At 52.3% G+C, this 12,941-nt stretch overlaps 1 protein-coding gene across 4 annotated transcripts in view; it reads right to left on the bottom strand.

Annotated features, from left to right (window-relative positions):
* The window catches only part of Myo9b (myosin IXB), a 99,886-nt gene that overhangs the window by 70,120 nt on the left and 16,825 nt on the right, over positions 1-12,941 (bottom strand). For all 4 annotated transcript variants that reach the window (XM_052752499.1, XM_052752501.1, XM_052752502.1 and 1 more), the window contains exon 2: positions 8,871-9,765. In XM_052752499.1, coding sequence (XP_052608459.1) covers positions 8,871-9,710 — 840 coding nt within the window. In that variant the 5' untranslated portion in view covers positions 9,711-9,765. The remainder of the gene's footprint in view (positions 1-8,870; positions 9,766-12,941) is intronic.

Below are 12,941 nucleotides of genomic sequence, written 5' to 3'. Positions count from 1 at the left end.
TGGGGTTGTGAGGGTCTCCTGAGAAAGCAATCCTGCCCCCACAGTGGGTCTGCAGTGACCCTGACATGCTCAATGACCTTGTCACCTCCCAGACAATCTAGCTCCCCTCTCAGCCCCAGCAACATCCTGATCCTCCTTCCTCTCAGCTACCCACAACACCCCTGCATTTGTTTCAACTTTGAAATGTTTTTATTAATTTTGTGATTGTGTATGTTTGTGTACCAACATGCACACAGGTGGAGGTAAGAGGACATCTTTCAGGAGTGGTTCGTCCCTTCCACCATGCAGGACCTGAACTCAGGTCCTGAAGCTTGGCTGCAAGCTCCTCTACTCACTGAGCCACCTTGCCGGCCTGGAAGCAGATACCTTCTAAGGTGTTCTTGAGCCTCAAATACTCTGTCCTTCCTTGGATAAGCCATCAATGTTGACCAAAGTGCCCCGAATAGTTCCTGCAGCCATCGGAGACCACTGTCTACTCCACCAAGATCAGTCCCTCCTTAGTCACTGGTCCTGCTCCTGGGTCATGTCTGATGCCTCTGCTCAGGAAGCCTGGGCCAATGGTCCTGCCTGCTTCTTGCCACCCACTGCTTCCCAAGGCAAGCTGCCCTTGACTTCCAGCCTCTTGGTAGGCTATGGACACATGTCCCAAGGTGCATTTGCCCCCTCTCATGCTCCTGCCCAGGGATCCTTGGGTGCTTCAGCCCTCAAGCCACCCTTAGCAGGCTGCTAGAGGGGATGCTGTTCCATGTGGGCAAATACTGACCACAGCCCTGGATCCTGCAGCATTGCCCTGTAGGGGACCCTGAAGGGCAGAGATTCTCCTAGCTGGGGAAGCTAATTGTAGCCAGCCATGCTAAGGAATGAAATGTGAACACAGCTAGAAAGCAGAGGAACAAAGTGGGGTCTGACTACAGTGTGGAGTATTACTCAGCCACAAAAAAGGAACAAAACTCTCACATACCAACACACAGATGTATCTTGGAAACATGCTTTTAAGTGACAGAAGCCAAACCAATGGTCACCCGATACCTGATGAAATTCACATGAACCAGTCACAGCAGGCAAAGCCAGAAACAGGAAGTATGTATAAGAGAAGTGGGCAGTGACAATTGATATGGACAGGGTATCTTTTGTGGGGGGTAGGGAGCAGGGGGGAGACGGCATGTTCTGGGACTAGATAGAGGCAATGCTTGTATAACACTGTGAATGTATCAGATGGTATTATGACAGTTGATTCTGTCAAAATGACATGCCCAAGAAGAGGGGACCCCAATCGAGCAACTGCCTCCATCAGACTGGCCTATGAACTGTCTGTGGAGCATTTTCTTCTCTTCTGTTTTTAAACCTTTTTCTAAAAATTTATTTATTTATTTATTTATTTATTTATTTATTTTGGTTTTTCGAGACAGGGTTTCTCTGTGTAGCTTTGTTCCTTTCCTGGAACTCACTCTGTAGCCCAGACTGGCCTCGAACTCACAGAGATCCACCTGCCTCTGCCTCCCGAGTGCTGGGATTAAAGGCGTGTGCCACCACCGCCCAGCTTTTTTTTTAATTTATGTACATTGGTATTTTGCCTGCATGTATATATGAGGGTGTTGGGGCCCCTGGAACTGGAGTTCAGACAGTTGTGAGTGCCATGTGGGTGCTGGGAATTGAACCCTGAGCCTCTGCAAGAGCAGCCAGTGCTCTTAACCGCTGAGCCATCTCTCCAGGCCCGGAGCATTTTTTTAACTGCTAATTGATGGAGGAGGGCCCAGTCCACTGTGGGTGGTACCATCCCTGAGCAAGAGGACCTGGGCTGTAGAAGAAAGGCAGCTGAGTGCTGGGTTGTGGTTGTGCATGCCTATAATCCCAGCATTCTAGAGTTCTAGGCCAGCCTAGTCTACAGAGCAAGTTCCAGGACAGCCAGGATTATGTAGAGAGAACCTGTATCAGAAAGAAAAGAAAGGCAGATAGCAGCCTGTGAGCCTGGGGTAGCCAGTGAGTAGCACTCCTCTGAGGTTTCTGTTTCAAGCTCCTGCCTGACTTGCCTCAATGGCGAGCTGTAATCTTAAGATGGAACAAGCCCTTTCCTATTCACATTGGTCATAATGCTCATCACAGCAATAGAGAGCAAAGAGGACAAGCCTTGTTACAGCCCACTGTGTCACTGGGATGAAATACCGGAGGCAGGCTGACTCTGGAAAGGTTTAGATCACGGCTGGAGGGCTGAGGCGGGCTCAGCGCTGGCCAGGGCCCTCTTGCCTGCATCACAAGCACATGGAACAACAAGCCATCACACCAAGCCTGAGGCCGGAGAAGACTAAGGCCCCCCCACTCCTCAGTGCACAGCCCCAGTGACGCCACCAACTACCACCAGCTCCCAACATGGCCGCCTGGGGACAAAGCTCCAAAATAGGGTATTTTAGAGGCTCCCCTCAGACCAGCAGCTGCTGAGCTGCACTCTTGGTTGACTGATAGAGACAGGGTCTCATAACATAGTCCAGGTTGGCCTCAAATTCCTCTCCCTCACAGCTCCAGGACCCTCCCTGCCTGTTCTGCAGTGCGATGTCGGTAGTGATTACAGCCGTGTTCTGTCTCCCTCCCTCTCTCTCCTGGTGTGGCAGGGCCTGTGGCTCAGTGAAGCCAGGGACCCTGGGAAAACAACCCCTGAACGTGGGTCCATGTTTCATTTCTGCTTTCAGAATCAGAGCCCATGCTGGCTCACAAATGCCAGCATCGGACACACCAGGACCAGGCAGTCTGTGCCCTGCTTCCCTGGAGTGAGCCTGCCCAACATCCTGGACATGCTTTAGGATGAACCCCATGACCAATGTTCTACACTACTCTGCTGAGCTCAAGGTTGTCAGGGTTGCTGTGCCCTCCAAGAGTGACAGTCCACAATGCTCACAAAGCCCCCAGAAGGCTTATTGCCCTTGTAAGCTAAGGCAGCCCACAGCCCACACAATCATCTCCTTTCTGAAGGTGGGCAGTGTGGGGGGCCTGCTCCTTGCCTACTGGAGGATGGCCCAGCTCCTGCTGTCCCACATCTTTTGAAATGGCAACTATAGCAGGGGCAGGCAGGGACACTGACTGAGACAGGCCCCTGCCTTCCACAGGAGTCTTCCTGTTTTCTGGCCAGCACTGCACTATGAGGCTGCACTCAGGTCTGAGGGGACAATAGGACCCAGTGACACCCTAACCTCAAAGCAACCCAACTTCTCCTTTTGGAGAGCCGAGAAAAAGTCCCTGACTCTGCAAGCTGCGTGGATCTTTGGCCTGTGCAGCCTGGGACCCTGAGAGGACAGGAATGAGTGTGGCTAGAGAGTCACATGAGCTGGGGTGACCTGTGACCCAAGACAAACCAAGGCTGGACCTCTGGCAGCTCTGACCAGGGAACAGGGGCTTCGCAAATACAGCTAACACAAGGTTCTTTTTTCGTTAGTCAGTGCCTTTCATATAGTACTCAAAAGCTGAGGGCCGGGCGGTGGTGGCGTAGGCCGGGCGGTGGTGGCGCACGCCTTTAATCCCAGCACTCGGGAGGCAGAGGCAGGCGGATCTCTGTGAGTTCGAGGCCAGCCTGGGCTACCAAGTGAGTCCCAGGAAAGGCGCAAAGCTACACAGAGAAACCCTGTCTCGAAAAACCAAAAAAAAAAAAAAAAAAAAAAAAAGCTGAGGCAGGGGGATGAACAAGTTGGGACGAGTTTTGGCAACACAGAAAGAAAGGGAGGGAGGGAGGCAGGAAGGGATCCCGGTGTGGTGTGGAACATGCCTGTCATCCCAGCACGTGGGAGGTAGAGGCAGGAGGATCAAGAGTCTATGGTCCTCCTGGGCTACATAGTAAGCTCAAGGCTAGCCTGAGCTACATGGGTACCTGTCTCAAAACAAACATAATACAAACAGAAAAAAAAAAAAAAACTTTTGCTCACATGTATATACCTCACACATAATTAAAAATGAAAATTAGCTGTTGGAGATGGTTCAGAGGTTAAGAGCATTGGCTGCTCTTCCAGAGGTCCTGAGTTCAATTCCCAGCAACCATTTGGAGGGTCACAACCATCTAAGATGAGGTCTGGTGCCCTCTTTCTGGTGTGCAGGCATGTACACAAGCAGAATACTATATAAATAAAAAATATTTCTTTAAAAAATTTCAAAATCGCCGGGCGGTGGTGGCGCACGCCTTTAATCCCAGCACTCGGGAGGCAGAGGCAGGCGGATCTCTGTGAGTTCGAGGCCAGCCTGGTCTCCAAAGCGAGTACCAGGAAAGGCGCAAAGCTACACAGAGAAACCCTGTCTCGAAAAACAAACAAACAAAAAAAAAAAAAAAAAAAAAAATTTCAAAATCATCCTGGAAAAAAATGAAAATTAGAAAAATAAATAAATAAAAATCAGGCTGGGTGTGGTGGTGCACACCTTTAATCCCAGCACCTGGGAAGCAGAGGCAGGTGGATCTCTGTGAGTTCAAGACCAGCCTGGTCTACATAGAGATTTCCAGGACAGCCAGGGCCACAATGAGACCCTGTCTCGAAATAATAAGTAAATAAATAAGCTAAATTAAAATTTTAAAGAAGAAAACCTTCTGGCCGAAGCCTCTGCCTCCCAGGAAGACTATGGGCAGTGTCCAGGTGCGAGGGGACAGGACAGTGTTCACGCAGGGAACACTACCAGGTCACAGACATTCTGGTGTTCTGCCTGCAAGAACGCTCCTGGCACGTGGTGGATAGAGGCTGCAATACTAGCCGATGCCCTCAGGGTACAGCCTGCCACTCAGCAGAGAAGGACCTGATACTAGACATGGGCAATGTCCACGCTGAGAAGGCCAACTCTGAGCTCTGAGCACAGGAGCCCCAAGCTGATGGACACCCCAGGAAGCATGCTGACTGCCCACTACGGAGCTAGCTCTGGTTCGCCACCACCTCCCCAGCCTATGACTGCCAGAGAGAGCTGGTCAGGCTGCTCCATGGCCGAGGCCCCGAGGAGGAAGCCAGCGGGACTGGTAGGTGACTCACACCAGTGACTAAGTGCTTGACAGTCACAACAGCAAGTGCCATGCCAGCATCCCTAAGCGATGGATGAGGAGCCGGCAGTGGCTTCACCAGCACAAGAGAAACGACAGGTCCTGAGACAACTATGGAGCTGGCCATTGGCCCCCAAGAACAAAGTCACTGAGTGTCTCCAGTGGTTAGTCTATGGGGACCACTGTGGACGGATCTGGAAGTGTGACCTTATTTGGAAACAGGATTGCAGGAATCTGTGTTCTGTGGCTGTAACAAAACACTTGGACTGGGGACTTCACAACAACGAGGGTTCACTTATCTACATGACTATCCTGCCTCCCTCCCACTACGTCTCCTTGAACTTTTTTTTGCCTTTTCAGTCCGAGGAAGGGTTCCAAGGGGCCAACAGCACCACTCTTACCTCTGGTGCCATCAGCAAGGCAAAAAAGGGCTACCTGAACACAGCTGCCAAGATACCACCACCACTCGTGACCACGGCAACTGGTACCTAACTAGTGCCGATCATGAGGGCAGCGTCCAGAGCACAGCACCACTGCACAAGGGTTCGTGTCACGGATGCTGCAGAATGGCCAGAAGCTCACTGTGCCACACAGAACAAGATCCAAAACCTACAAATGGTCAGATCATGGCTGACTGTTGGTGACTGAGGCTGAGGGAGGCTTCTGTATCTGGAATGGATGGTTGATCTGCACAGATGGACTGATACAGGTTGGGGAAGCCAGAGTCAAAAGGGAACCTAAATTCTCTTCTGTCTTCCAGACATAGTCTCATGTAGCCCAGGCTGACCTCAAATTCTCTAAGCAGCCAAGGATGATCCTAAATTCCTGATCCTCCTGCCTCCACCTCCCAAGTGCTGGGACATGAGGTGCACACCACTTCGATCAGCTTAGAAAACCTCTTCTGTTACTCAGTGGGTTTTTTTTTTTTTCCTTTTTAAGTTTATGCAACACAGGACTCTGAACTTTCCGATGGGTTGTGGAAGAGAAAGCAGAAACACACCACCCATGCTGGTGCGCAGCTGAGCCCTGTGACCTCAGACGATGGCCTGTAATGATCTTGGGAGGAAGAGGAACCCAGATTAACACAGCAGGCTAGAAGCAACTGCATCGAGTCTACATAGCCAACAGCAGCCTTCCATGCAGGGGGTAGTCAAAGGTCATAGGTCAATGGAGGCTGCCCACCTCCAACTCCCTCCTCCAGGGACCCTAAGGATAAAGAAGCCTTCCACATAGGGGTCATGTCCCAGTCTGGTTTGGCACTCGGGGTGGGGGTAGACTTAGTTCAAGACACCCCCGGCCGTAACTTCCTCTGGCCTTTTAGCCATCTCCATGTGAGAATCCAGAACGGCCCTGCTTAGGAACAATGACAGGGAAGTCTGCATGATCAATACAGACTGAACGTGGCCACCTCATTTTTGTTGTTGTGTTTTTTAAGATTTCCTATGTATTTTATTTGTTCAGTATGGTTGCTTGCATGAGTTTATATGTACTATGTGTACTGGAGACCAGATCTCCTGGATCTGGAGTTAAAGATGGTGTGAGACACCAAGTGGGTGCTAGGAACTGAACTCTGGTCTTCTGCAAGAGCACTAAATGCCCTTAACTGCCGAGTCATCTCTCCAACCCCATCTGATCTTTAGTGTTTGTGTACAGCTTGGGTGTCTGGGTGTCACACCCCTGGAACACTGTCGACCTCTGAGACAGTCTTTCCCTGGCCCGGAGCTAACCCCGTATTCAAGCCTGGCTGGCCGAGCCCCAGCTCCCCGTCTCTGCCCCAGTGCCGGGATTACAAACGTGTGCCACCACGCCCAGCATTTCCCAGGGCTCTGGGGGTCAAACCTCAGTCCTCGCTGGTGAGGAAAGTACTCTACTGACGACAGTCGTCCCCTAGCCCACAGGCTGGTCTACAGTCAGCTGGCTCTGCAGACAGAGCCTGCACATCCGGAGATCAGCCTTCAGGGGACGTTACTTAGTGAGCACAGAAAGTGAGCTCCAAGTCACAAAAGGCAGAGGATCCTCAGGCACAAAAGGATTAGCGAGGTCAAACTACAAGGGGGCACAGTGAGTCTGACCCTGTGACCAGCAAGAAAAGGAGCCCATGGGGGAAGGGGGTTGGTAGATGGGGATGGGGGCTGCCAGGTGGGGATGGGGTTAGGAAGAACAGGTTCCCATAGTGGTGGAACACTGTACCACACTAAGGTGGCAGCCGAGGGTGTCACACTCGTCTCCCCAGGCGTCGAGACCCAGCCCTGAGGCACAGAGCAGGCTCAGGGACAAGCAGTCCATCGGCACTGGCTGTAGTTACAAGGAACCAAAAGGCGGCAGGTGAGAAGAGGCTCCCGGACGGTGTGTTCCCTGCTCTGCGTTCCCTGCTAACACTGCTTTAAAAAAAAAATCAGCCAGGTGGTGGTGGTACAGGCCTTTAATCCCAGCACTCAGGAGGCAGAGGCAGGCAGATCTCTACTGAGTTCAAGTCAGCCTGGTCTATACAGTGAGTTCTAGGACAGCCAAGGCTACACAGTAAGATCCTGTCTCAAAAGAAAAAAAAAAAGTCCACTAGCAGTCAATGGGTGAGGGACTTGATACCAAGCCTAATGACCTGAGTTTAATCCCTGGGATTCACATGGAGGGAAAACTATACCCTGAAGGTTATCCTCTGACCTCCACTGTGCACACACACACACACACACACACACACACACAAAATTAACTGACTTTAAAAAGCCTATTGAGAAAGAAAGGCTAGAGAGATGGCTCAGGGGTTAGGAGCACTGGCCCTTGTAGAGGCCTCAGATCCAATTCCCAGCACCACATGGCAGCTCACAACTGCCCATAGCTCAGTTCCAGGGGATGTGATTCCTCTTCTGGTTTCTGCAGGCACCAGATATGAACACACATGCAAGCAACACCCCCTCCCACATGCACACACACACAAACACAGACACACAGACACAAACACAAACACAGACACACAGTCACACGCATAGAAAAGGAAAAAAAAACTTAGCATTAAAAATAAGACAGAAAAGAGCAGGGCCTGGGACCCCCACCTCCAGAGCTGCAGACCCTGAGCCCATCATCTTCCACATGACTGTACTATGGTCTGAGACATGTGAACATCTCATCCTAAATGCCCTTCTGTCACCCATGCCCAGAAGACTTTCCCACAGGGACATATCAATGGCTCCCATGGAACTTGGTGAATGGGGACTTGGGCAGCAGGCATAAGGTGGGGGTCTGGGGTGGTCTCCCCCCAGTACACTGTGATACCATCTCCCTGGTGCTCCTGAAATGCCCTCTGATGTTCAACATGAGCTCAATCTGTTCACCCAGGATCCGGAGGGCAGATGAACACCAAGGACGTGTGAACCCTGCCATTCTCCTCTCCTGTTCTGGATGCTCTCGACCTTGAGGTCAGGCCTGGCTGAGCTTGGGGAAGATGAAGCCTCCCTCAGTGAGCACATCACCAGCAGCCTTCTCTAAGTGCCCCTGGGTAAAATGCACAGCCCATGGCTCCCCTCACATCCTGAGCCTCTAGCCTCATCCACGCCGGAGCCTGGACCACTGCAAGTGGCCGACACCCCAGATACACAGAATGATTCCCAAGGAGCCAATTCTAGGCCTGCTGCCCGGCCTCACCCAACCTGCCCTCCAAAGCCAGGACATGTGTGCACTTTCTCTGTGTGTGCTGCTAGGTGTGGAAATCTGGGTCCCATGCAAGACCAGTGCACTCTGGGATGGAGATCTAGCTTTGTGCATGCTCAGTGAGTGGTGGGAAGACCCTGAGCATCACACAGAGCTGAGGCAGCAGGTTAGCATCCCCCGATCTGCGCCCTTTACCTCCAGCCCCCTTCCCCCGACCCCCACGGCTCACCTCCAGCACGGGCCCTGCGCCCAGGATGGTCCTCTCGACGCCACTGGCGTAGCCCTTCTGGCTGAGTGCTGTGAGGCAGTGGATGAGAAAGTTGGTGCTCTGCGTCTTGCCGGAGCCACTCTCGCCTGAGATGACGATGCACTGGTTCACACGCTTGCGCAGCATGGCATAATAGGCCACATCTGCCAGCGCGAACACGTGTGGCTCCAGCTTGCCCAGCTGCTGGTTCTCGTACATCTTAACATACTTGGGGTTGTAGATGGGCAGGAACTTGAAGGGGTTGATGGCCACCAGGATGCTGCCTGCATATGTGTAGATCTTGTGCTGCAGGAAGCGCAGCTTCAGGTTCTGCAGCAGATTGGCTTCAGTGAGCTCTGGCAGGTTACACAGGTCGTCAAAGTCGGCCTGTGGCCGTGGCAACAGCCCACGCTCCACCAGGCGCCTCGCTGCCGTGGGCTGCGTCAGCAGCTGCATGTGCAGGTACTGAATGCTGCCATCGGCATTGCGCTCCTGTAGCACAAAGTAGTAGCCATCCTCCTGCGGGTGCTCGTCCTGTGCGCGCCGGGGCCACAGCAACACGCGGTGCACGGGCGAGTCGTTGGCGTCCAGCACCCACTCCTCCCCGCCTGACTCCTTCACCTCCACCAGCACGTAGCACTTCGAGCCATCCAGGTGCAGGCTGGCCACAGCGTCTTGTATGACGTCGGTTGTTGTACTGTCCTTGGTGGCGGTCACACGGCACGAGGCCTGGCTCCCAGTGGTGGACAGCTGCGGGTAGATGTGCAGGTGGTAGGTGGCCTGCTGCCGACGGCCCGAGCTGCCAGCCTCGTGCGCACTCATCCTGCCGGCCTCCTGGCCTCAGCATGCCTCACCGGCGGGCGTACACACCCTGCAGCTAAAAGAAAGACCAAGATTAGCCAGGTGATCACCCTGGCAGACAGTGCCAGACTCACAACAGAACCCACCAAGGCAGATCAGACCAGAAACAATCACCTGGTCTTGAGTGAGGACCCAAGAGCCTCCATTTACTTTCTTTTCTTTATGATAAATATGATGGAACCCAGAGCCTATTGTGGGTACAAATATCCCTGAGCCATGACACAGCACAGGGGTGGGAGTGTGTGATTCTAGGCGGGGCTCCACCCCTGAGCCACACCCCCAGCCCCTCACTAGGGATCCTAGACAGGGCTCCTCCCCTGAGCCACGGCCCCAGCCCCTCACTGGGGGATTCTAGGCTGGGGCTCCACCCCTGAGCCACGCCCCCAGCCCCTCACTGGGGGATTCTAGGCTAGGGCTCCACCCCTGAGCCACGGCCCCAGCTCCTCTCACTGGGGGTTCTAGGCAGGGCTCCAGCCCTGAGCCACGCTCCCAGCCCGTCACTGGGGATTCTAGGCGGGGGCTCCACCTCCGAGCCACACCCCCAGCCACTCATTGGGGGATCCTAGACAGGGGCTCAACCCCTGAGCCACGCCCCCAGCCCCTCACTGGGGGATTCTAGGTAGGGGCTCCACCCCTGAGTCACGCCCTAACTCTGAAAAAAATATTTTTAATAAAATACTTTTACTTCTGAAGGCTGCAAGAACAAGGAATGAGTTGATGCTGATAACAGCCTGTTTGGTATCTTGCAGAAGGAGACACAAATGCAGTATGGGTCAAGTGCGTGAGACCACTGTGCACCAACTGAAGACAAATGAGGCCTTTGCTGCAGGCCAGCAGGAGAAGCTGGTCTGCACCTCCAACAGTAAATGAAACCCAGTAGGAGTGTCTCTTAGCGAGCAGAGAAGCCTTAAAAGGAGCGGCAACCTGAAAGAGGGGCTCTGAAGGATGAAGAGGAGTTTGTTCACGGGACTGGCCAGTACAAGGAGGGTGTGGTAGTCTTCACTGCTTGCTTTTATAAATAAAGTTCTACATCAAGGCAGAAATACTATATGTGGCCACTTTTGCTACAATACCAAAAAGAATGGTCACAAGAGAGACCGGGGGCTGACGAGGCTGTGATATTTACCTCACAGTCACTTCCAGGCGTTTTCTGGCCTCTGACTTTGCAGAAGTGTGACTCAGCACTACACACCTAAAAGACCAGCAGCCAAGGGATGACATCAGCTCTGGGATCCTGAGCCGTGAAGTAGCAGGAGGGACAAGGCTGAAAGAAGCTCCCCATGACAAGGGGACAGCAACAGTTCCCACAAGCACCATGGACATGCTCAGGGCACACAAGACACAAGCTTCACTTTCAGGTCTTTTCCCACATTACTAAGGAGCCATCTTTTGGTAGAATATGGATCATTTGAGGCTGAGGTGCAGATCAGTGGTGGGGAACTGGTCTGGCATTCTTAAGGTCCTGGGTTCTATCCTCAGGTCCCCAAAATAAAATATTTGGTTCAATACATAAAGGCACACCTGACTAACAGCACATACCTGTCACCCCAGCTACTGGGGAAGCTGAGGCAGAAGGATGTGAATTAAAGGCCAGCCTGGTCTACATAGTGAGCTGTAGGACAGCCAGAGCTACACAAAGCAACCCTGTCTTGAAACAACAACAACAGACCATCTTCAGCTTGACTCTCTCAAAATAAAAAGTGAGGAGGACTGGGGTGTCCAGCCAGAGACCAAGAGCTAACAAGGCCATGGTATTTACCTCACAGCCACTTCCAGACGTTTGCTGGGCCCTAACTTTGCAGAAGTGTGACTGGGCACCACAAGTCTATATGGCTTCAACACCCAGTATTTCAAAACAGCAGGAAACAAACACTTCAACACCCAGCCCATATCCAGATCCACAAAGATCTGAAGAAAAATTCACATGTGCGAATCCCAAATAGACACTTTTGTCTTTACTCCGAGTCCACACACAACCCTGACACTTTTGTCTTTACTCCCTGAGTCCACACACAACCCTGACACTTTTGTCTTTACTCCCTGAGTCCACACACAACCCTGACACTGCCTTTGGTATTTAGGGCAGTTAGGAATGGAGGCTGCAGAGCTGGCTCAGCAGCTAAGAACACTGGCTGCTCTTCCTTCCAGGGAACCCAGGTTCAGTTCCCAGCACTCCATGGCAGCTCACAACCATCTGTGATCCCAGTTCCAAGGGACCCAGTGCCCCCTTGTGGCCTGCCTGGGGACTAAGCTTGCATGTGGTGCACAGACATATATGCAGGCAAAACACCCATACACACGAAATAAAACAAAAATTAAAAATGAAAGCATCTAGACATGGCTTACTGTCGTCAGGACAGACAGCTGATGACCCTGAGGGTAGAGGTGCCTGCCAACACCTGACAACTGGATTGGACCCTGGAACCCACAGAGGACCAGATGTGTTGGCACACACATGTAGTTCAGAGTCCCACAGTGAGATAGAAACCACAAAGAAGCCCAAGGGCCAGCTGGCCTGGGGTACGCAGTACCAGCGCTGCAGAATGGGAGATAGTGCCTCAGAAACAAGGCAGAGGTGGGTCAAGATACACTTGTCACCCTGGTATCTGTAAGGCAGACAGTAGCAGGAAGATCATGAGTTCAAAGCCAGCCCCAGATACATAGCAAGTTGGAGGTAAGCCTGGGCTACATGAAGACCTGTCTCAAAGAAATCAAAACTGAGCCGGGCGGTGGTGGCGCACGTCTTTAATCCCAGCACTTGGGAGGCAGAGCTAGGCGGATCTCTGTGAGTTCGAGGCCAGCCTGGGCTACCAAGTGAGTCCCAGGAAAGGCACAAAGCTACACAGAGAAACCCTGTCTCGAAAAACCAAAAAAAAAAAAAAAAAAAAAAAAAAAAAAAAGAAATCAAAACAGAAAAAAAAGGGGGGGAAGGAGAGAAAACTGACTCCTCAAAAGTCCTCTGACCTCTGATTGTACACCATGGCAAGAGTGAGCACAAGTGCAAATGCGCACGCACACACACACACACACAGAGGCACATGACATACTGTGTGACTGGCTGACTCCAGGGCACACACTATTGTTGTTGCTGTTTTGGGCTTGTCTTTTCAGATAGGGTCTCACTATGAGGCCCTGGGTGCCCTGGAACCCATTATGTAGACCAGGCTGGCTCAATTCACAGTCCTGCCTCTG

This window comes from Peromyscus californicus, unplaced genomic scaffold, assembly GCF_007827085.1.
Source record: "Peromyscus californicus insignis strain IS unplaced genomic scaffold, ASM782708v3 Scaffold_23__1_contigs__length_62951481, whole genome shotgun sequence".
NCBI classification, from domain to species: Eukaryota; Metazoa; Chordata; class Mammalia; order Rodentia; family Cricetidae; genus Peromyscus; species Peromyscus californicus.
The sequence above is the reverse complement of the archived record's forward strand: the minus strand, read 5'-3'. Positions and strand labels throughout refer to the sequence as shown.